This window comes from Aquarana catesbeiana, linkage group LG02, assembly GCF_042186555.1.
Source record: "Aquarana catesbeiana isolate 2022-GZ linkage group LG02, ASM4218655v1, whole genome shotgun sequence".
NCBI classification, from domain to species: domain Eukaryota; kingdom Metazoa; phylum Chordata; class Amphibia; order Anura; family Ranidae; genus Aquarana; species Aquarana catesbeiana.
The window spans coordinates 395,983,846-396,008,334 of record NC_133325.1 but is presented as its reverse complement, the minus strand read 5'-3'; the positions used below and the strand labels follow the sequence as shown (position 1 = coordinate 396,008,334).

General features: G+C 44.4%; 1 protein-coding gene across 4 annotated transcripts in view; it reads right to left on the bottom strand.

Annotated features, from left to right (window-relative positions):
- The window catches only part of BCAS3 (BCAS3 microtubule associated cell migration factor), a 1,663,284-nt gene that overhangs the window by 1,084,248 nt on the left and 554,547 nt on the right, over positions 1-24,489 (bottom strand). For all 4 annotated transcript variants that reach the window (XM_073615250.1, XM_073615251.1, XM_073615252.1 and 1 more), the window contains exon 14: positions 16,088-16,221. In XM_073615250.1, coding sequence (XP_073471351.1) covers positions 16,088-16,221 — 134 coding nt within the window. The remainder of the gene's footprint in view (positions 1-16,087; positions 16,222-24,489) is intronic.

Genomic DNA, 24,489 nt, shown 5'->3' with positions numbered 1-24,489 from the left:
AGTTATATATGAAATGTGTGACATCGAAGAAGACATATCGGCAGGGCGCAACATCGGAGGAGGGTCAGTTTTTTATTTTCAGCGGCAGAAGAAGAGGAACACCAGCGAAAGACCAGAGAAAGAAGAAAACTGGAAAAATAAGAAGATAGGAGGAAGAAGAAGACCGGAGGAGGAAGAAGACCGGAGGAAGAAGAAGACCGGAGGAAGAAGCAGGAGAAGAAGACATTTTAAAAGGACTTGGCAAAAACTGTCTATTTTCACACTACATTACTTTTTTGGTGAATGGGTAGGGGTACAATGTACCCCATACTCATTCACATGGGGGGAGCGGGATCTGGGGGCCCCCTTTTTTAAAGAGGCTTCTGTATTCTGATAAGCCCCCCGCCCGCAGACCCCCGCAACCACCTGCCAGGGTTGTGGGGAAGAGGCCCTTGTCCCCATTAACATGGGGACAAGGTGCTTTGGGGTGGGGAGATGGCAGAGCCCCCCCTTCTCCCGAAGCACTGAACCCCCCATGCTGAGGGCATGCGGCCTAGTATGGTTTAGGAGGGGGGCACTCACTCGTCCCCTCCCTTTCTTGTCCTGCCAAGCTGCATGCTCGGATAAGGGTCTAGTATAGCTTTTGGGGGGGCCACGCAATTTTTTTAAAAATTTTGGTGTGGGGGTGTCCCCTCTAAATCCATACCAGACCCAAAGGTATGGACCTGGGGGAGGACCCCATGCAGTTTTTTTTTTCACAAATTATTTTTGCTGGCAATTCTTTTTTTCTTTTTTTACACTTAGCTTCTTAGAAACCAAACCGGCTATATACAGTAAATGTAAAAAAAAACAGCAAAATGCAAATTGGGGTAAAATTGTGGTAAAAAACACGGAAAGCACAGGAAAAAGCACTGCAGAAACGGTCAAAAGCAACATGCATAGATGTGAATTGAGCCTTATGCCCCGTACACACGGTTTGATTTTCCAACGGAAAATGTTCGATGGAAGCTTGTTGTCGGAAATTCCGACCTTGTGTAGGCTCCATCGGACATTTTCTATCGGAATTTCCGTCACACAAAATTTGAGATCTGGATCTCAAATTTTCCAACAACAAAATCCGCTGTTGTAAATTCCGATCGTGTGTACACAATTCCGACACACAAAGTTCCACGCATGCTCGGACTCAAGCAGAAGAGCCGCACTGGCTATTGAACTTCATTTTTCTCGGCTTGTTGTACATGTTGTACGTCACCACGTTCTTGACATTCGGAATTTCCGACAAGATTTGTGTGACGTGTGAATGCAAGACGAGATCCGTCGGAAAAAAATCAATGGATTTTGTTGTCGGAATGTTCGATCGTGTGTACGCGGCATAACACAGGGCTTTCCCAAAAGTTGAATGGATCAGTGGAGGGAGCTAAAGGAAGGCAAGAACTTGATGCTTGGAAGGGCTGTATTAAAGTGACCCTGTTGCTTTGTCTTTCATGGGCAGAGCAAAGTCACTTTAACCGCTTCATCCCCAGGAAGATTTTACCCCCTTCCTGACCAGAGCACTTTTTGTGTTTTGACACTGTGTCAATTTAACTGACAATTGCGTGGCTGTGCGACGTTACACCCAAACAAAATTTAGGTCCTTTTTTTCCCACAAATAGAGCTTTATTTTGGTGGTATTTGATCACCTCTGTGGTTTTTATTTTTTAAATAATAAACAAAGAGGAACAATTTTGAAAGAAAAGCAATATTTTTTACTTTTTGCAATAATAAATATCCCCCCAAAATATATAAAAAAAAACTAATTTTTTGCTCAGCTTAGGCCGATATGTATTCTTCTACATATTTATGGTAAAACAAATCACAATAAGCGTATATTGATTGGTTTGTGCAAAAGTTATAGCCTCTACAAAATAGGGGATAGTTTTATGGCATTTTTATTATTATTTTTTTTATAAGTAATGGTGGCGATCTGCGATTTTTATTGTGACTGCAACATTATGGCGGACACATCAGACACTTTTGACACTATTTTGGGACCATTGTCATTTATACAGCGATCAGTGCTTAAAAATGCACTGATTACTGTGTAAATGACACTGGCAGGGAAGGGGTTAAACACTAGGGGGCGATCAAGGGGATAAGTGTGTCCTAGGGAGCGATTCTAACTGTGGGGGGGATGGGCTACCACTGACATGACATCGATCACTGCTCCCGATGACAGGGAGCAGTAGATCCCTGTCATGTCACTAGGCAGAATGGAGAAATGCCTTGTTTACATAGGAATCTCCCAGTTCTGCGGCTCCGTGACACGATAATCGGGACACCGGCGTACATCGAGTCCGCGGGCCCCGCGGGCACGGTCACGCTGTACGCGGCGGGTGTGCGTGCCCACTAGCCCCACCAATTAAAGGGGACGTACAGGTATGCCCATTTACCCATTGTGCCAACGTATATAGGCGTGCAGCGGTCGGCAAGTGGTTAAACTAGCCACAGGGGTTATAAATTTAATCAAGCATGTACAACACAAGCGCTTAAAGGAGTTGTAAAGGCAGAAGGTTTTATATCTTAGTGCATTCTATGCAGTAAGATAAAAAAAACCTTCTGTGTGTAGCAGCCTCCCCAGCTACCCCCAATACTTACCTGAGCCCCATCTCTCTCCAGTGATGTCCACAAGTGTCTTAGCCATCCAGGACTCTCCCCCTGATTGGCTGAGACACAGCAGTGGGCCATTGGCTCCCGTGGCTGTGAATCAAAGTCAGTTAGCCAATCAAAAGAGAGACAGGGCGGGGACGGGTGGGGCTCCATGTCTGAGCTGTGACTGAGCTCGGGTGCCCTCATAACAAGCTGCTTGCTATGGGGGCACTCGACAGGAGGGAGAAACCAGGAGCAGCAAAGAGGGACCTGAGAAGAGGAGGATCCGGGCTACTCTGTGCAAAACCAACTGCACAATGGAGGTAAGTGAAACATGTTTGTTATTTTTTTATTTATTTTTTAAACAAGACTTTACAATCACTGTAATATGTGTACATATTTGGGAACTGACATGCAAGTGCATGCATTCATCAGACTTCCTAAGCACTAGACTTATCTTGGCACAAGAAAAGTGATTAGAGAAGAAAATACAAGAACCCTTCTCCAACTACAAAAAAATAAGATACCAGGAACATCTTCTCAGGTCTCAAGATACTCCCAGTAAATGTTCATATGACTGCCTATTTTTTTTTTTTTTTTTTTGGTACCTTTACCAAATCTGGCCACAAAAATTGGAAGGCAGTCAAACATGCAGGCACAGTGTAACAGCCCTCTAGTTTGTCTCTTAATTAAAAGATTAATAAACATTAACACCAGATTTGTCCAAGTGTGCAGGTTTGTGCCATGGAAAAATGAGGAGAGCCACTGCGAGGGGAGAGAGAGCCACTGGTCGAAATATTTGGTGCCAGCAGTGAAATACAGAACAATCACCAATTTTATGATCTGTCTGTTAGGGCCTGCTCCTAGAGATGGAAATCTAAAGTAAGGAAACCTAGAAAGACATGCTTTATGTTGAGACAAATCACAGCAACCTCATACAGCTAGCACAGACACCAAGATGACAGGACAATTACAGCACAAAAAGTCAAATAAGCACAGAATTATTTGCTTAAAGTCTCCATGTGGTAGAAAACAGTGGTATAATTTCATTAGTCTCCAAACTGTGAATGTATTCCTCCATTACATGTAAAGGGCAAACACATTTATTATAAAATTATTTAAACACGATAGCAGGAATACTTCATTTACCAATAATAGCACTCCTCTGGCAATCACAGGCGCCAACTTTATGCTGCTGCGGAACTGGTTTAATATCTTGGGAGCAGTTTAGAAAGCTAATACTTCTCTTGTTGGTTAGATGTTTGTCTGCTAGTGCTGAATCCAAATGCACTACAATGCAATGCATTAAAAGCATGTGAGCAATACAGACAAATTTGTAAGCACTTTGCTGGTTTTGAAACCTTTTTGGGGAAACTTGTGATATGTAAGGTAATAAAGCATTTATATCTCTTGCACCACAGATGATTTAATGCTGAATTTATCTATTGGTTTTACCCTATATGCACCCTTAACAGGAAAACTGTTGTCAGATGAAAGCTTTCTCACAAAGTCAGAGACCACAAACAGCTCTTTACTCAAATAATTAGATATGCATTCTCAACATGATTTTATTTCTAATATGACGTATTAAAGGGCTATGCATCTAATGTGATTCAGAATGTAAGAGTACTGAATTCTGTCCTCAATTGTTCATTAGACAGTGATAATTTATTTAAAAGTTGTTTGCTTTAAAAAAAAAAATCAATAAAGCTTAAATCCAGAGCTGGAAAAAAAACAAAACTTTATTTACATTTATTTTACATCCAATTATTTTTGAAGAGCATCTGTGCCTTTGCCTTGCCCCCAGGGCAAAGTGACAGGTTTTCTTGATAGGGAACCCTCCCACCCCTATTGATACCTTCTCTGAGCGTCTGAGGGTTGTTATATAATGGTATAATATAAGTGATGGAACTGTATAGCAGTATGGTGATCATTATATGGGGCAAGGGTATGATGTAGAGGTATAGAAGAGGTACGAAGAGTATAATATGGGCATGGAATTATATGGAGGTATGGATAGTATAATATATAGGGTGTCATGGTCAAAGGTTAGGCTCGGAGACAAGTAGCTATAGCAGTAGTGAGGCCCCCACCGACCAGCAGGATAAGTACACAAGTAGATCACCCTGGAGGATGACACAGGGTCACCTAAGGTGCAGGGTCTAAGCACTAACCACTATTCACCAGAGCTCTTTATGGTGGAGATGGGATTTTCTGTGCGTTAGTATCAGGTCGTGCTCCTCAGGATCGCTTCACCAGGAGTGAGTAAGCTGGGGTATAGTAGCAGATATAGCAGGTGGGGATCAGTCAGAATAGTCAGTAAACAAGCCAAAGGTTGGTAAAAAGTGGTTGCAGGTTGGAATAAAGCACAAGGGTAGTCGAGGAATAAGCCAAAGGTCAGTAACACGGTAGCAAAGATGCAGATAGCAGCAGGAGTCACATGAGCAAGATATTGGCTGGAGAGAACACAATAATCTGGTAATCAGGAAGCACAAAGGTATGGCTTAAATAGGGAGTTCATGGGAGGGAGCAACACGTTCAAGGTTCACCAGAAACAAGATTCAACCCTGGCATCTAGGCGCGTTTTAGTTTAAAAGTGTTTTCAAAGGTGCCCTATTTTTTACCACCATTAAGCTTCACCCCCTCCCTACTTGATCAAATATAATTGCATCAAATTTAATTTCTGGCTGTTTTAATTTCATTTTGCCCTCATGTTAAGTTTTCTAGGTAGTCACCAACAGATGTTCCTCATGTTTGTGTCCATGCATGTTAGACGGGGCCAAATTTTTTCAAGGAGAAGGTCAAAGGTGGCAATAGACATGCAAGTAAAATTGTAGAATTTATCTGGGTAACTACGCAGCTGGACATACATGTTTGAAAAGTATCCAGCAGACATGCATTGTGACATCAATAGATGAGTCCAGTAGCGACGAACTCTGGTCCTCTCACGCAATTTCCGACGTCTTTCAAGCCTCAGCAACAGCAACGTCAGTAACATTTCCTCACATATGCTCATTATGGGATCCATAGTCAAAGCACCAAAATTAAGAGAGGTATCTACAAGTACACTGCTTTCTCAGCTGCTGCTACTCACTCTGGTCTCACAGAATGGCTGACATAGTTAATAAATATTTTTTTGTGCTTTGTAAGCATTTGGGAAGGTCTCCTGATCTCCCGTAATCTTTAAAAAACGTTTGTAGATGCGAACGCGGCTAAACACTACTAAACGCGCCGTTCAAATGAGGCTAAACAGATGTTTTTAAATGCCGGTTTCTAGCTGTCAAGAAAAATGTTCAGAAGAGGTTGCCTGAGCGTCCAATGTACATTAGATCTTTTTTTTTTTTTTTTTCTCTTTGAAAGTATTTTATTTTACATGAAAAGCATAACAAAAAAAACTCTTTCATATAGTAAAGTAAAACATTGAGAGTACAGTAAGGATATGTGGAATACAAGTCGTGTATTATTGGTAGACTTATAAAAGGTGGGACTTGACTAGAAGTCTGAGGACTGAGCAATGTTGTCCACCAGCCGTTGGAGTACTAAGAAAGACTTGTACATATAACACCCCCGGGTGAGGTAGCCGCCAGGGGTGAGAGGTTCTTAGTTCTGAGGACCTGGCCCGTCCCCGGGAGATGCGAGGGGCAGAGGGATCCCACCCGGCACCCCAGTTGGGATCATGCTCAGAAAATGGGCCAATCCCCACCCCCGCATCCCCCGGGTCAGGCCCCACACAGAACTCCATGGAATGCTAGGGGTAAACTGTATTGTGACCCCTGAGTTTAGTTGAAAAGAAACCCAGAGTGGGAGAGGGAGAGGAGGGGAAGAAAAAGGGTAGGAAAAGAAAAAGAGAGGGGGGGCATGGAGATATCGAGAAACATTCAATCACCTACACGATGGACTAAGCTATGGGGGGGGGTAATACCTGGGGTGATTGAAATTACCATGAAATGGGCCCAAGGTTCGAAAGTAATTTCAAACTTGCGGGTTGAGTCTGAAATTATGCTGGCTATTTTTTCTTGGGCCATGATCCATGAGACTTTCCTTTTGGCTGCCTTTACGGATACTGAAGGTTGCTTTCAGGCCTTTGCCAGGGTTAGTTTGGCTCCTACCATAATTAAATGTATCGGTTTCCGGGTACTCTTGGAGATTCTTGGGATATGAGAGTTTAAAAGGGTGACCTCTGGGGACCTGGAGATCTCGCACCCCATAACCCCTCTAATAAGGTTAAAGATCCTTCTCCAGAAGGGTCTGATTTTAGGGCATTCCCACCAGATATGAACTAGTGTGCCCACGATTTGGCACTCCCTAAAGCAAAGGGGGTCTGCTAAAGGGAAAATTGTGGCTAGTCTGGAGGGGGTCATGTACCACCTGGTCATGACCTTTATGTTTGCTTCCATTAGGGATGTGTTAAGCATGCCCTTAAAAGAAGAGGCCAGAGCCGAGTGCCAGGTCTCCAGGTTTAACTGAAATTGGAGGTCCTCCTCCCATGCAATCATAAATGGGGATTTGCTTGATGGATGGGAAAGTGACGTGTAGATGACCGAGATCCCACCCCTCTGCTCCATGGCCTGACCACACCACAGCTCATAGGCTGTGAATTTGGAGGGATCTGGTTTATCCTTCCAGAAGAGTTCAGAAAGTGAGAGATTTGGTGGAACCGAAAACGTTCCGATTGTGGAAGGTCAAATTTGCTCACACATTGGGCAAGGGAGATGGGGCCCCTAGATGTGAAGTACTGCCCTATTCGGTACAGCCCCTTATCCAGCCACCACTAGAAGGCCTTGATGTCGAGCCCTGGGGGGAAGTTCGGGTTACGAAAGATATGTGACAGAGGGTTAATTCCTGAAATTATGCATGGGTCCTGTCTTAATGTGTCCCATACAGCAAAGGAGTGGGAAAGGGTGGGGGCTAGGATTTGTGGGCAGTTTCTGGGAGGAATCCAAAGGAGAAAATCCAGCGTATAGTGTGGAACAGCTTGGTGCTCCATCTGTACCCAGTCGGGTTTTTTCCCGTGGGTACAGATTGTGGAGAGTTGGGCTAATCTAAAGGCTTGATAGTATCTGTGTAGGTGGGGGAGGCCTAGTCCACCCTGTTTACAGGAGCAGTAAAGGGTTTGTTGTCTTATCCTGTATCTCAATGAGCCCCACATAAACCTGAGTATTTTGCTCTGGAATGACCTAAGGTGATCTCTTCTTATTGGGATGGGTAGAGAGCAGAACAGGTAGAGCATTTTAGACAGTAGTGTCATTTTGATGGCATTTATTCTCCCTAGCCAAGAGAGGTTTTGTTTGGACCAGGACTTTAGATCTTGTTCTAGTTTATGGTACATAGGGAGGTAGTTACTTTTATACAATGTGTTAAATTTGGGGGTAAGGGAGATACCTAGGTATTTGATGGAGGAGTCATTCCAGTCAAATTTAAAGTTTTGTTTCAGCAAAGCTACCATCTCGGGGGCGAGGGAAATGTTCAGGGCTTGGGATTAATTATAATTAGCCTGCAGACTGGATATATGCCCAAAGGAGGTAAGGGTGCTACAAAGATTGGGGAGGGAGGTTAAAGGCGAGATGATAAATAATATTAGGTCGTCGGCAAAAAGGCCACATTTGTGAACCTGAGGACAACAGGATACTCCTTTGATATTGGGATTTTCGCAGATTGCAATAGCTAAAGTTTCTATAGCTATAGCAAAAATCAGCGGTCACAAAGGGGAACCCTGTCTAGTGCCCTTAGCAATGTGTATGGGGGAGGAATAGTACCCTTGTAGACGTAGTAGCGCTTTGGGGGAAGAGTATAGGGCTTTCATGATGCCCAGGAAGCAGTGACCAAAGCCCCAATGCTCTAAGAGGGTTAAGATATATGGCCAGGATACAGAGTCAAATGCTTTTTGTATATCGAGAGAAAGCAAAAATCCCTGTTGTTTAGCATTTCCTGGCCAATTGAATTGGAGGATGGATATTATATTTATGGCCCTTCTGGTTTGGTCAGGGCCCTGTCTGCCTGGAATAAACCCCACCTGATACTTGTGGATGTAGGAGCTTATGAAAGAAGCTAGGCGGTTCGCTAGGATTTTGGTGAGGATTTTCAGGTTATTTTTAAGTGATATTGGTCGGTAGTTACCTACCTCCTCAGGGTTTTTTCGGGTTTTGGGGGTGACAGTAATGAAAGCTGTATTTAGGTCTGGGCCCAGAGGTTGGCCGATACCTTGGCATTAAAGAATTTAGCCATGTGAGGGGCTAGGGTGTCAGCAAAGGCCTTGTAATATGGAACCGATAGTCCATCTGGACCTGGGACGTTGCCTCGTTTTAGGTGTTTAATGACCTCCAAGATTTCTTCTACCGTGATAGCTTTTTCCATAATGGAGTTATGCTGGTCAGAAATTGAGGGGATGGGGGGGTCTCAAGGAGTTGCAAAATTGCATGTTGATTACCCTGCGCTGTGGGGCTATAGAGTTTATCGTACAAGTCTCTGAATGCTGCCAAGATTTTAGTGGGGTCAGATGTGGGCTGACCTTGCGGCCAGATCTTGGGCAGAGAGTAAAGCTGCTGCCTGGGGGAGAGTTTGGATGCCAGCATTGAACCCAGTTTGTCCTTTTGGGTATAGAAATTAGCACCACTCCAACAAATTTGTTTTTCTGCTCGTGCTGTAAGGGCCAGGTTCAGCTCTAATCTAGCTGCATCTATTTGGGTTGTGGGGACCCCTGAGGGGTTAATCTTGTGCCTAGCCCTTAGCGATTAGTAAGCCTGTTCTAATTTAGCTATATCTGCCAATCTTTCTCTTTTTATTTGGGAAGAGATTTGAATTAGCTCCCCCCGTATTGTGGCCTTGTGGGTTGCCCACAACATCTCCACTGAGGTATCACCTGTTGCGTTAAGGCTGAAATATTCTAGTAGGAGTTTGTTGACTTCAGTAACCCTAGCTGGGTCAGATAAAATGGATTCATTTAACCTCCACTGAAAGTGTTTGGGGTGTTGTGACTTTTTACAAAATGATACAGTCACTATGGTGCGTGTACATTAGATCTTATTGTTACCATGCCAATGTAAAGATCCCTTATGATAGCAACAAGAAGTGACAGGTCCTCTTGACTGAGACATCTATTAGACCCCAGATATCTCCTCTGCCCTTAAAAGGTTTGGCTCATACCAAGTTTGTTTACAACCAGCGAAACCAGAAGTGACAAAATACTTGTCACTTTCAGTTTCTTAGACTATAGAGATGATTGGCCGTTCTAGTCAGTCAGTGGAACCACTGACTGCAATCCGAAGTTTGCTGAAAAAGCTGTGGAAGGCAGGGTTACCTAGGAAAGCGGCAGAGGGCAGGACCCCATCCCACCGCTTGTAAAAGCATTCCAGTAGCCATTCAGATGCTAGGATTGCTTTTACAAAACACAAAATTGCCGGCTGAGAAAAAGAACACCGGTATAACTAGTCAAATTCAGCCAACATACCAGTATGTTGCCTGGTTTTAAGTGGTTAATTATTGTCAAAATATTTTGTGGTAACACCTCACATGTGGTGTGATCACTATTTACATACTGATATAAGAATTTACCAGGGAGGCAATTTCTAGAACCTTTTTCTAGGCCTGTAAATTATTCCAGCTCCATTAGAAATCTGTAGATCCTCCTTCCCAAAACTAATGGATCAGTATAGTAGGCTACACTTTTTGTTTTGAACAATATATATACACCAGCACAGGGGATGTCCCATCAAATTTAAGATACTGTGTGTGCCCTGGCTTAATAGACTAGGTCATAGTCAATTAGAGCTGATGCAAATGAGGTTACTGCAATGCCCCGCTGGTTAAGGATATATGGAACAACTGCCATTTGCACAGAATCGTATTATTAATCTAATGTTACTTTTGACTTACATAAGCAGTGATAACTGTTTGCTTCACTTGCTGCAACTTTAATCTGGTAGTACCGCTTTTTCTACCTTAGACTGCTGTCAAACTGTTTGTATTTGTATTCAATAAAACTTTCTCTGATGAAAAAAATGTAGGACAGAGACATTGATACTTTTTTGCTATCCTATCTATCTATCCTATCTATAATCACAAAGTTTCAACTGACACCAGAAGTATACAAGAAATTCAGGTAGCTGCCGAAAGGATCCACAGGTCCAGCTCTCGACACTGGCTACTATTACTGCAGCTCTGAGAACTGTGAAGTTTTACTCTGGCAAACACCCAGCACATAGCACTGTGGAAGCAAAGATGTCAGTGCATTCCCTGACCAATATAATCAAAATACAAACAAATGGCCACTGCCCCCACTTAAAAATGGTCTATTGCAACAAGGAGCACTGAAAGGGCTACATATATCAAACAAATACAAAGAGATTTCCAAGCTCAAACTTACTAACTAGCCAGAGACGCAATGCACTGACATCTTTGCTGTCATAGTGCTTATGTGCTGGGTGTTGAGTGCGACCCTATAACTTTAAGGAGGGGTGGGCTCCTTCCAGGCCACTTGTCCTCACCTATCCATTAAAATGCAAGTGCTTCCATTGTGGAGACCCAGAAATCAGGGTTAGGACTACAGAAAACAGGGTGCCTTGACGGGGCCTGTAGCTTATGCATGTATTTGCAAGAGTGCGCAGACTAAACCCCTGTTCTTAATGCATATTGGTAGACAAGTCAATTTGGTTGGTCTCTGGCTGGTTGGTAAGTTTGAGTTTGGAAATCTCCTTGAATTTGTTTGACATATGTAGCCCTTCCAGTGCTCCTTGCTGCAATAGACCAGTTTTAGGTGGGGCAGTGGCTATTTGTTTGTATTTGGATTATATTGGTCAGGCAACGCACTGACATCTTTGCTACCATAGTGCTATGTGCTGGGTGTTCACACGCGTCCTACTCCATCGCCATCTGACTTTGGTCTCATACTATATGCCTTCTAATGACATCAGGATTTACCAATTGGATCCAAGATATACCAAGTACTACAATATTGGTGGTGATATCTGGGCAACTTGGGAATGGATGGGGGAAGTAGGGTGGAGATGCATAATTTTCTCAGGGAAGTATATGGGGATGAAGTAATGATCCTGCACGCACAACTACCCAATAAATGAATAAATATGCAGAAAATATGTACAAAATTTTAGCTGCGCTTTACCTGCGCTGTGCAGGCGGTAGCGGGGCGCTTTAACCCCAAAGAAGGGGTTAACAAGCGGTTAAAAACACCCGCAAAGCGCCGCTGGCGAAGACGCTGATTGCAGGACTTTTTTTTCCTACAAGCACACCGTCCCACTGTGAAAGCACTCGGGCTTTCACACTGGGGAGGCTTGAGAGGTGCTTTTCAGGAGCTATTTTTAGCGCTAAAATGCCTGAAAAGCCCCTTCAGTGTAAAGGTGGTCTAAATCTCTGAATGCTCTAAACAGGAATTAAATTGCCTCTTTGAAGAAAGCTACCATATTTGTAAATTCTGTTACATTCCTGTCAGAATTACAACAGCAGATCCTGTGAACGATGCATGTTACCATTAAAACATGTGGTGGCAGCTACTGTGTGTACAATGAGTTAAAAGAGAAGTATGGCCAAAGGTTTTTTGGTCATACTTCTCTACTGGGTCAAAGGAGTAAACTTACTTTTTCACTCTTGTGAACCAGAGTCATCTTACAGAAGGCTAAAGCCCTCTGTCAGCAGATGTCAGCAGGCTCTAGAGGAATCCTGACCATATTGTCGGGCTCCACCCAGTTGCCTGACTGACAGCTGGCTCCAGCTCTCAGCACATGGCCAAAGCCAAAGCCAGCGGCTCCCACTCTTTCCCCAGCCCAGCGCTCCAGTGAACAATCACCAGTCCGAGCTACTACTCCAAATTGCTCACCCTTCCATCTCTACAATATAATGCTGTACTCCTAAGATTAAAAAAGCTCTGGATTTCTGGCTTAATCTATTTTATTTTTCACCCAAAATTATGAAACAGATATAATAAAACATTTCCAATAGCATACTTAACAGAGCAAAAGGTGCATTGGCCAGATATATTTGATGCTATGCAGAAACACTGCAATAACCTTTTTTAAACAATTTAAATATCTATTTCAAACAATTGGTTTAATATTCAGATTCTCATATTTGTTTGAGGTACTTGTATATTATTTATTCAATGTTACCTGATTTATTCATTTTATTATATCAAATGCTACTGGGAATTATGTATAACTATTATTCTGAGGAGGAAATATCATATTGATATAAAGATGCTCTTATGTTTTTTTTTTTTATAGCCCTGGTGAAAGGGGTAATTTTGGATCTCGAAATTGTTTGTTACATTACAATACAAGCCAAGGAAACTGTAGAGATCCTCTGAGGTGTAGAAGCCGCCCGCCTGGGAATCAGAAAACCTACATCAACATTAAGAGAGGATAACAATACCAATAAGATTACCTCACGGGTCTAACACTATCTTTCCACTTTCCTTAATGAGGAAATAGACAGAGGTTTGTAAGAAACAGCCAGAAGGATGAGAAATTGGTGTTCACTGTTCTAATTAACAACCCCTGCAAGGGCAGAACACTGTGTTTAGCAATAGTGAAACTGGGCAGAAACCCCAAAATTATATTTTGCTGAGTGTAGTGAATTTTTGAAAAATTCTCCATTTAAAGCTAAATATTATCCTTCTATGAAGACCTATATGGGCCGAGGGATGCCTACTCGGATGCAGAACTAGCTGAATATATGTCCAAGATTGATTTCCCTTCCTTATCGGCAGCAGCACAAAAACAATTGGATGCCCCAATAACTTTGGAGGAGCTTCAGATGGCGGCCGGCTCTTTTCCCACGTGTAAGGCACCGGGTGGGGATGGCCTCCCTATGGAGGTATTTACTCAATATGGCGAACAAATACTCCCTGAACTATTAAAAGTATTTAACGCTTGCCTGGACGCAGGCAGACTTCCTGAATCTATAGCAAGGGCAAATGTGATTTTACTTCTTAAACAGGGGAAGGATCTGGTCGACCCCGGCTCCTGTAGACCTATTTCATTGCTCCAGAGTGATGTATAGATCCTTGCAAAGGTCCTGGCGCTCCGGGTCAACGGGGTCATCTCCTCCATTATACACCAAGACCAGGCGGGCTTTATGCCCCAAAAGTCTACAGCCACAAATTTGAGGAGACTGTTCCTTAATATGCAACTGCAGGCAGATAATGTGGGTCAAAGAGCACTGTTGTCACTTGATGCCAACAAGGCCTTTGACAGCGTTAGCTGGAAATATCTCTGGGCAGTATTAGACAAATTTAGATTTGGGGAACGTTTTATAGCATGGGTTAGGCTTCTGTATGCATCCCCTCAGGCCAATATTCGAATGACAGATAGAGTCTCGCATGCCTTTGCTCTGGGCAGGGGGACGAGGCAAGGTTGTCCTCTGTCCCCGCTGCTCTTTGCGATCGCGATAGAGCCACTAGCAGCCCTCATAAGGGATAGCGCCCAGATTCAAGGATTTCAATATGGAACTCTGCATGAAAAAATAATGTTGTACGCAGACGACATGTTACTCTTTCTGGGGGACCCATGCAATTCGCTGTCAGAGGCGATGTCTATAATAAAACTGTTTGGTCATTACTCCGGGTTAACCATAAACTGGTCCAAGTCAGCCCTGATGATGCTGGATGGAGATCAAGGGGTTGCGCTCCCCGACCACTGCCCCATCCCTCTGGTTACTAGTTTCAAATATCTGGGTATACAAATAGCGCCCAGGATTGGAGACTACTGCTCCCTAAACATATACCCCTTGCTTTCACGTTTTAGAGATAAAATAAACACATGGAATAACTTAAAAATGTCCCTGGCAGGTAAAGCCAACTTAATTAAAATGATCTTAATGCCCCAACTATTATACTTCCTGCACAATACACCGGTAGTAATTCCCCTAAAAATTTTCAGAATAGTAAATACCCTTTTTCGTAAATTATTATGGAATACCAAACATCCCAGAATTAAGCTAGAACAGTTGCAGCAGTCTAAGGACAACGGGGGGCTGGCGGTTCCCGACCCCTGGTTGTACTACATAGCGTCCCAATTGCAGCAGTTGGTTGGCTCTATGACTCCAGAACCACAGGGCTCAGCAGCAAGGATGATGCTGATTGCTTCTGGAGCGGAGACCATCCCTATGGGTCTTGAGGCCCAGCTGTTTGCGAAATCCAATAAAAAGGCCCCAACCCTGTCACTGGTACAGAAAATATGGAATAAGGTTAGACAAATACAGGGGGTGCAAGGGTTCACGGATTTCAGTCCAATATGGGACAACCGCTCCTATAGTGAACTGGGAAAACTACAGCAAAGGTCTAGATGGTGTAAGCACGGGGTAAAACTACTTTCACATATATTTAGGGACGGTAAACTGCTTTCTTTCACAGAACTGCAAGCCAATTTTAACCTACCGAATAGTATGTTTTACTCATACCTTCAACTGCGGCATGCTGTCGCTGCGCAGGGGAATGCCGTGGAGTGGATATCGTCATCCACTCCGGTATTTCATGTGCTGCAGTCTAGTAGTGGAACCAGGGGAATTATATCCCAATGCTACCAGATGCTGCTAGTGAGACACTTGCGGGCTTATCCATGCAAGGCGGCCTCTGCCTGGGAGAGGGACCTTGGCCAGATTACAGATGAACAGTGGGAGGAGGCTCTTCAGTCTATATCTACCTGCTCCCTTAATGTTGCACAAAAGGTTTCCCAACTATTTATAGTATTGAGAGTGCATTACACCCCAAAAAAGTTGCACAAGATGGGCAGGGCGGCAGGCCCTCTGTGTTCCCGCTGTCAACAGCATGACGGGGACCTTATTCACCTTCTATGGCGTTGCCCGAAGCTCCATCGGTACTGGAATGAGGTGATGGGCACGCTCAATGGAGTATTTCAGACAAAGGTTCCCACCGATCCTAAGTGTTGCTTGCTGGGAATCCTGGAGGAGGAGATCTCGGAGGAAATGGATAGGGTCGCTTTCTCCAGGGCTCTATTTCAGGCCAGGAAACTTATCCCAATGGGGTGGAAATCCACACTGCCACCCACCAGGGGCTCCTGGGTGGAACACATGGGACAAACCCTTATCAGGGAAAAATATATATACCAACATAGGGGATGTCCAAGCAGGTTTGAGCGTATCTGGTCAAAATGGCTAGACACACCGGGATTGAGCCCGAGAGAGCTGGTGATGTCTAGACTCCTGCAATCTCTTTAAAACAAGTTGAGGGGGGGCAAAACAGATTATATATTATAATAACAATGTGGGCGGTGATGGTCAAAACAGGGAGAGTTGTATTGTAGATGTCTGGAGAAATGCAACGGATTGACAAACTAACTGGAAAAATTACTGTATACATGTAAGTGAACCTAATTGGTTTTAATGTTGTAACTGTAAATGTAACCTGAACATTGAGTATTGTTGGAAAACATGTGAATGTTCAATAAAACCTTTTTGATTTAAAAAAAAAAAAAAAGCTAAATATTACAATACAGATAAATGAAAATGAGCTTACCTTAGCTTCCGTTTCTCCTCTATGCAGGGTGTACAAGTGGTGCACAGCACTTTGTGAGGATGACCATGGGTGAGAAAGTATTTGGAACACATGAAAATCATGTCCCTGAGTGTCTGACGTGACAAGCAGCATCCCTAGAAAATCAGGACAAATGCAATGTGTTTATTATACATATTTTTCAAATGTTTAATAAATTTTCAATATATAGTTGTCATTGTGTAATGCCGGTTTATGTTGTTACAGTAGAGCAATTTTAAAAATACTTAAAGTGTTACTAAACTCACAACAGTAAAATTTGGTTGCATGTGGAGAATAGCCTTCAGGACTTCTCCAGAGCCTCTCCCATTCTCTGGAATGCTCTACCCCAATCCGTCTGATTTTCTCCTAATTTAGCCACTTTCAGATGATCCCTGAAAACTCATCTCTTCAGAGAAACCTATCTGGCCCCCACCTAACAACTGTACATTTATCTTCTCAATCAGCACATCACCCACAGTTACCTCTTGTATCTCTTGACCTTACCTCTTAGATTGTGAGCTCTAATGAGCAGGGCCCTCTGATTCCTACTGTATTAAAGTGTATTGTATTTGTACTGTCTACCCTCAAGTTGTAAAGCGCTAAGTAAACTGTTGGCGCTATATAAATCCTGTATAATAATAATAATAATAATAGCATGCTTGTTATACTCACTGTGGAAATTACAGGGTTAATCCTCTGTATTGTGTAAAAAAAGGCTCTTTTTATGCCGTATGGACAGATCCTCCCTCTCCTGCAGGGTCTCTCTTGGCAAGGCCAGATAAGACACAGTGAGGGTAGTACTGCTGCACATGCCCAGTTTGGTCTCTATTGCTGGAGAGAACATTTCCTCGTTGATCAGAGCTAGCCAAGTCACATGATATTGACATCACACATGTGGGCATCTGTACACATCCTAAATGACAGCCCAGTCCCTTCCTCCTCCTCCATGCCCAGTAACTAAAAAAAGAACACTGTGGGTGGGATGTCACATCTTGATTGATGGATGAGCCGCCTTCCATAAAAGCATGCGTACACAGGCTATAGTAACAGCAACCTCAAGGTTGATCGCTGGGTTAGATCTGGTCTGGGTGAATCACCAGCGAACAGTGACCAGCACTGCCGCCCAGTAGTATTTCCGGAAACAAGGCAATGCCAGTCCGCCTGAAGATAGAGGGAGCTGTAGTTTATGTTTAGCTATCTTGAGACCTTCCCACCCCAGATGAAAGATGTGACTATCCCATCCAACTTGCAAAAAAAAAGCGTCAGGGATAGGAATTGGGGCGTTTCTAAAAAATATAAAGGAATTTGGGGAGAAAGGTCATTTTTAATAATTTTACACGTCTCACTGGTGTCAAGGGGAGTGTTTTCCATGTTTGGCATTTCAGTATTAGAATCTGCATAACTGGGTACAGGTTGTCTGTCAGGTATCAGGATAGATCATTACTTATTTCAATGCCTTTGTAGAGGGGTTGAATGAGACGGAAGGGGGGCAGAGTCGGATAGAGGAAATACATTGGATTACCCCAATTAATCTTAACCCCTGAAAAACTACCATATCTATCTATGATCGCCAGTGCCGCCACAAGAGAGTCAGTCATCGTTGAGGTATAAAAGAGTATCGTCTGCGTACAACGATATCCGCTCTACCAGAGATCCCACCATCAGTCCTCCCACCTCGTCCTCTGAGCGGATCAGGATAGCCATGGGCTCTATGGCAAGAGCAAAGAGCCCCGGGGACAAGGGGCAGCCCTGTCTCGTACCTCTACATAGGTGGAAGGGGGGGGAGAGACACCGCTAGTACGCACACGAGTTACAGGGGACCTATATAGCAGCTTAATCCATGTGATACATTTTGGGCCAAAACCAAATTTGGCAAGTACCTGCCCAAAAAAAAATCCTATTCCACTGAATCAAAGGTCTTTTTTGCATCGAGAGAGGCCATTGCCCCCCTCATGTTTTTGTCTCTGAACAGTGGTATATTGGCGTGGAGCCGACGGATATTGATCTCCGTACCCTTGCCCAGCATAAATCCTGTCTGGTCTCCATGAATTAAGGAGAATATAACCGAGTTCAGTCTATTGGCCAATTTCTTCGTCAGGATTTTGGCATCTACCTTAAGTAGTGATATGGGCCGATAAGATGAGCATAATTCTGGGTCTTTTCCAGGCTTGGGTATGACAACAATCATGGCCTCTGACACGGAGGTCGGAAAGCAGTGTAACTCTAGTGCTTTGGTAAGTGTTGTGAAATAGTAGAGGCCTACAACTGCTAGGTTGGCTTTGTAGAACTCCGTAGGGAGTCTATCGGGACCCGGGGCCTTGCCCGCCTGTAGAGATTTAATAGCCCCTTGGTAATAATAGGGTCCTCGAGGGTCTGCACGGCTTCAGTGGTCAAGGTTGGGAACTCCACCATGTCAAGGAATGTTGACAGGTCATCCAGGGAGTAGGTAGCCCTGGAGGCATAGAGGTGGGTATAGTATTTCTCAAATCTGGCATTAATTTGTGCAGGATCAGAAAGTAAAGTACCATCTCCATCCTTAATGTTCGCGATACAAGAGTTCCCTGATCTTTCTGCTGCCAACCAAGCCAGAAGTCAGCCTGGGCGCTCACCTTGTTCAAAAATGCCCCGAGTCTGAGCGAGGAGGAAGCGCTGTCAGGAAGCAGGACGAAGCAGCGCTAGTTTCCTGTAGGCAGTGAGCATATCCGTATGCGTACTATGATCCAGGGAGCTCGAATACCACACCTTTAGTCACAGAGCCCATGTCTCGGCCTCAGAGAGTTTGAGTCGTGACTCCTTTCTGACCTTGGCAATGTTAAATTGGTATCTATCTCTAGCATAGGCTTTAAATGCATCCCAGACTGCAGCTGGGGGTGCAGAGCGGTCATTATGGGTCCAATAATCCCTAAGCTCAGACAACATCAGTGGTTCCAACTTTTCATCTGTGATCCAATACCTGGACAGTCTCCATAACCCCGAGCCAGCCGCCAAGTTGGTGCTGAGATTCACAAGGACTGGAGCATGATCTGAGATGCCACGTGATAGGATAGAGACTTCAGCCACTCTGGATAAAAAGGAATCACTAACATGGATCAAGTCTATGCAAGATAGTGTTGCTATATCTGGATCATAGAGCGCCCATCCAAGTAGATCCCCCTGATGAAGACACGTGATCCCTGTGTCAAACACGCGTAGGGGAGGGGCCGGGATGGAGCTGACAGCACGGAGGCATTGAGGAGACGAGCATACCATACTACACGCCATATTGGCGGTCTTTTTACATTTGAAAGCCTGGAATAGAATGGTGCACTCACGCACCTGTGCAATGTGAGTACCCCATTGTGGGGAATATGTTTTTTAAATAAATCCTTGCGTTATTACACTATGGAGTTTTGTCTTATTTATGGTTGGAACGATACTGACTGAACCAGCTGGAGAACGGCACCTGCATTTTACTATAGAGCCCAGGAGTGGCTCCAAAGCGTGTTTGGACATAGTTTAGCTACTGTGTCACACGCTCTGAGGTGAGCGCATAAGCTTTTGGGGGGTCACTGAAGTGCACTGAAGCATGGTTTTGCAGTTACACACTTTGGATGAGCATGCTGGATGACACCACTGATGGACACTGTGTTATATTTTTGATATTTTACATCCATCACATATGAACTTTCATTTAAAAAAATTTTTTTTTGAAATAGTGTGCACTTTTATAGTTTATGTATGCACTTTGGTTCCAGCGTTGTTTATGCACGTTGCACTTTATAAATCAGTTTTTTATCACAGATTGTCACATATGAATTATTGCTCAATATTTATTGGTATTTATATTTATCAATTATATTAGAATTATACACTTTGGATATTATTTATTATAATTTTTCTAGCGCAACGCATTTATTTATGGCATGTAAATTGTCTGCCATACGGATGTTTCCACCTCCACGTGTCATGTAGGCCATATAGCTCCGCCCAGCGAGACAGGGCCGAGTCGGTCGTCAGGCCGGGGCTTAATTTGTCAGCACTGGGATTGGGGGGCATATTGAAGTCCCCTGCCGTAATTATATTGGTAGTAGGATATTTATCGTCAATGGTCTGGAGTTTATGTAAAACCGCTAGGCTTACCGGCGGTGGCAGATATAGGCCAACTATGACCACATCTATCCGATCACATAGGGCATGCATAATCACATATTGACCATTGGGGTCTAGGTGGAGATCCAGCAGCGTGAAGGGAAGCGTCTTGTGAACCAAGATACTGACCCCTCGGGAATAGGAGAAGGTTGAACGATAATAAGAACCCACCCAGGGTTTTTTTAAGGGAGAGCACACTGGACCCATTGAGATGAGTCTCTTGCAATATACAGATGTGCGGGAGGTATCTTTTAAGAAAAGAGAAAACTAGGGAGTGTTTGAGTTTAGAATTCATCCCCTGCACATTCCAGGAGAGTAATCTCAAAGGGGCCATAATGAAAGGGGCATAGTAATGACACATCCTCCCCTGCCCAGATCTCCGCCCAGACCCCACAGTAAGATCAAATACAAAGATATTCTATCCAGCATTTTCCGTACCCCACACATATACCTCAGAGATGAGATTAAGAAAACAAATAAAAACACAAGAACAACAAAAGCTGTAACTGGTATAACAACCCAACCCCCCCACCACAGGTCGCCCCCCAAACTTAGGCGTGTATGACATCCCGAACTGAGCATGACTGTTAGTCTTTGGGAAGCAATGTACCAATAGGGCACCTAGAAGGCACAGTAGAAAGCACACACATACTGGTCAGCAACTGTGCTGCCTGTGTATAAGGAGGAACCTAATATAGGAATAACGGATCTTCCTCCCTGCAGGAAGGTATTTACCCAGGTAATACTGGGGGCACAGTTTTTAGTGAAACTGAAAACTATAAAATGAGGTATAGTCAGTTATCCAAACCTGGTTGCAAAAACATAACAGTTGTTTCCATCTCCCTCAACTCTGTGGTGTATGCATAGTCACTGGAACAGCGAGTACCCCCTCTTGCATGAGAAACAGTGGGAGAGGATTCCAGCACAGTGGTGGGGCTAGCTGACATTTGCAACTGCAGTATCAGGGTGAGTCCCAGTAAGCAGGTGTCAGCAGGTAGAAATGCAGACAGTTCCAACAGGGAAACAGGTAAGTTTGCTGCCCAGCTAACAGAGCCAAGGGACAAGCCAGTACAATAATTAAGAAGCAGTGAAGTAACTCACCCATCAGAGAGGGGAAGAGAGGGAGGAAAGATCCACTTGCTACCCACGGTGTCAGCATTGTGGAAGGAATTCCAGTCAGTTAGAAGCATCCTCGGGTGAAGAAGCGATGGGACTCTCCATCCTGTACTCGTAAATGGGCAGGAAACAGCATGCTGTACTTCAGGCCTTTCTGTCTCAGGGTGAGCTTCACGTGGTCGAAAGACTTGCACTGCTTCTGTGTTTCCACGGAAAAATCCAGGAAAATCATAAGCCGGGATCCCTCAAAATGCAGGGTCTCAATCTTCCTGCTCTCCCTCAACACCAGATCTCTGTCTCGGAAGTTCAAGAGCCTGAGAATAAACATGCGTGGAGGGGATCTGGGGGCTCCACGAGCTGCCAGCATTCTGTGGGCACACTCTACCGCAAAGAACGGGGAGAATGCCGCCTATGGAAGCAACTGGCGGAGGAGGTGTTTGATGAAGACAGCAGGGTTGGGGTCCTCCGATCCCTCCAAAAGCCTTATGATGTAGAGATTGTTTTTCCGATTACGGTTTTCCGCATTTTCGGCTCGGTATTCAAGCGCCTTCACTTTAGTAGTAAGGGTATGGAGGGAGGTGGAGTGGTTTCTCAGCAAGTCTTCAGCGCCCCCCCCACGCGGTGTTCAACCTCTGTCAGCCGAGTCCGGAACTTGTCCATATCTTTGCGGATTAGTCCCATCTCCAGCTGCATGGAGTCGATCTTCCCCGTCACAGTGGGTTGGCAGGTATTAATAGCCTAAATCAGGGCAGTAAAGGTGTCATGCTCTCATGTCGCTGGGTCTAATTCTTCTGTTTGCAACGTCATGTTGGAGAGCTTGCGGGGCCCCACTTTCCCACCACGAGGCTGTATACGGGACGGGGAGGCTTTCTAGTGGGTGGTAGAGTAGTGGAGCTTTCACACTATGCTTCTGCACTGGTCGCCATCTTGGACACTTGCATTTAACGGTATTCCTGTACCTTTATTCATGTGATATGGCACTGTTTATTGATAATGTAGATCAAATCCCATTTAACTGTATTATGTTGTCTTTATCTTAAACTCTGAATACACATTATTTAAAAAAAAATAAATAAATCTGATTGTACAATCTCTTTTATAACTTCAAAGAACAATGTTGTTCACAGGTCTGCCTGATTATAGAAGAATTCAATGTATTGTTTAGATACGCCCTAATTACATAGCTATGGCACACCTACTGTAAATGAGATTTACAGAGATGGCATCCTGTGTGGCAAGCTTAAAGTGGAAGTTCAGTCACTAAACCTACTCTCTGCCGCATTCTAAGCCTAATCTATCTAGCCCTGTAAAGAAAAAAATTGCTATACTTACCTTACCAGCCTCTCTGGCCCGGTCTCCACCCACATCTGCTGTGTGCAGGAGAGAACTAACAACGGCTGCGAAATGCCTAGGAAGTGATGTCGCCTATAGACTTACTATGGGACTTTTGTTGTTGACTGTCTCTCCTGCAGATTCCCACACACTGAAGCCGCCTCTGACAGCTCAGCGTGGGACTGGACCGGAGAGGCTGCAGATCAGGTAAGTATAGACATTTTTTTCTTTACAGGGTTAGATAGATTGGGCTTAGAATGTGGCAGAGAGTAGGTTTAGCATTAGTTAGGCTTTGACTAAACGTCCAATTTAACCTCTTGCCCCCCCACATAACATATACGTGCAGTGGCAAAAAAGGTAGACTTTAATGCCCACATACTGCATCCAGGTCCACAATGCTCAACTGATGACGTGGGAAGACCTCATAGCGTCCAAAACTGTTTACGTGTTTCAAGGGCCCAGCCCTCTTCCTCAGAGCCCTGAGGTTCATGCGTTTGTGAGTATATCACTTGTAAAATAAAGCCGTGTTATGGTAATGCGCTAGGTCGGTGCACCCTCTCTTTGTTGTTTTCTAGTTTATGAAAGGATACCCGCAGTCCTGAGGGGGCAACAAGACATTAGTGAGCTATACCTATAAGCCAGACAAGCAGAAAGTCCATCAAGTCCTTAAAGTGATTGTAAAGTCTTGTTTTTTTCAATAAAAAATAACAAACACGTTATACTTACCTGCTGTTTCAGTGGATTTGCACAGAGCAGCCTGGATCCTTCTCTTCACGGGTCCCTCTTCTGTGCTCCTGGCCCCTCCCTCCTGTTGCGTGCTCCCACAGCAAGCAGCTTGCTATGAGGGCACCCGAGCCGAGTCACAGCTCCCTGTGTCCATTCAGACACAGAGCTGTGGCCCAGCCCAGCCCCCTCTCCCTCTCTCCTGATTAGATGACGGACCTTGATTGACAGGAGCCAATGGTGCCACTGCTGTGCCTCAGCCAATCAGGAGGGAGAGTTTTGGACAGCAGAGACACTCGTGGACATCGCTGGACAGAGATGGGGCACAGGTAAGTGTTAGGGGAGCTGAGGGGGGCTGCTGCACATAGAAGGTTTTTTATCCTAATGCATATGGTGAATTAAGATGAAAAAAAAAACCTTCTGACTTTAAAACTCCTTTAAGCAACATTCTCAAGGGCAAGTTTTTCTTTGCTGAAAATCCCTGTTAAAGTGGAGCTCCACCCGGGGGTGTGGCCTGGATGGCAATGGAGTAGGACGCGTGTGAACTGAGCTCTGCTCCTGGGTTATCTTGTAACAGACATCCTAAGAGCCCACCGCTACCTTTCTTCCACACCAACGGCAGCTTAACTTTCCTGAACTCTTCTCATCATGTCCCTGCCAAAGAGAAAACCCTTGCCACTCCATCTCTGGAGAGATTCCGGCGACAGGAATGGGACCCTGAGGTGGAAGATGGTGCCTCTGCTGCACTTATAGCGAAACATGCCGCGGCCGACACTGCCAAGGTACTAGAAGCTATTTCCACATGCCAGTCTACCCTGACCTCCAAAATAGAGGAGGTTAAAGTAGATATATCATTAATCAGACAGGACATGACCAAGTGAGTCACAGAGTCAGAGACTAGGATTAGGCATGATGAGGATACTCTTCACCCCTTACAGCACTCTGTAGAAGCAACTGGCTCAAAAGCACAGTGATCTTGACAACTGTGCTTGCAGATCAAATCTCCACTTTTTTGGGCTTCCTGAGGGATTTGAGGGACCTGACCCTGCTACTTTTCTGGAAAACCTCCTGACTACCAGAGAGGC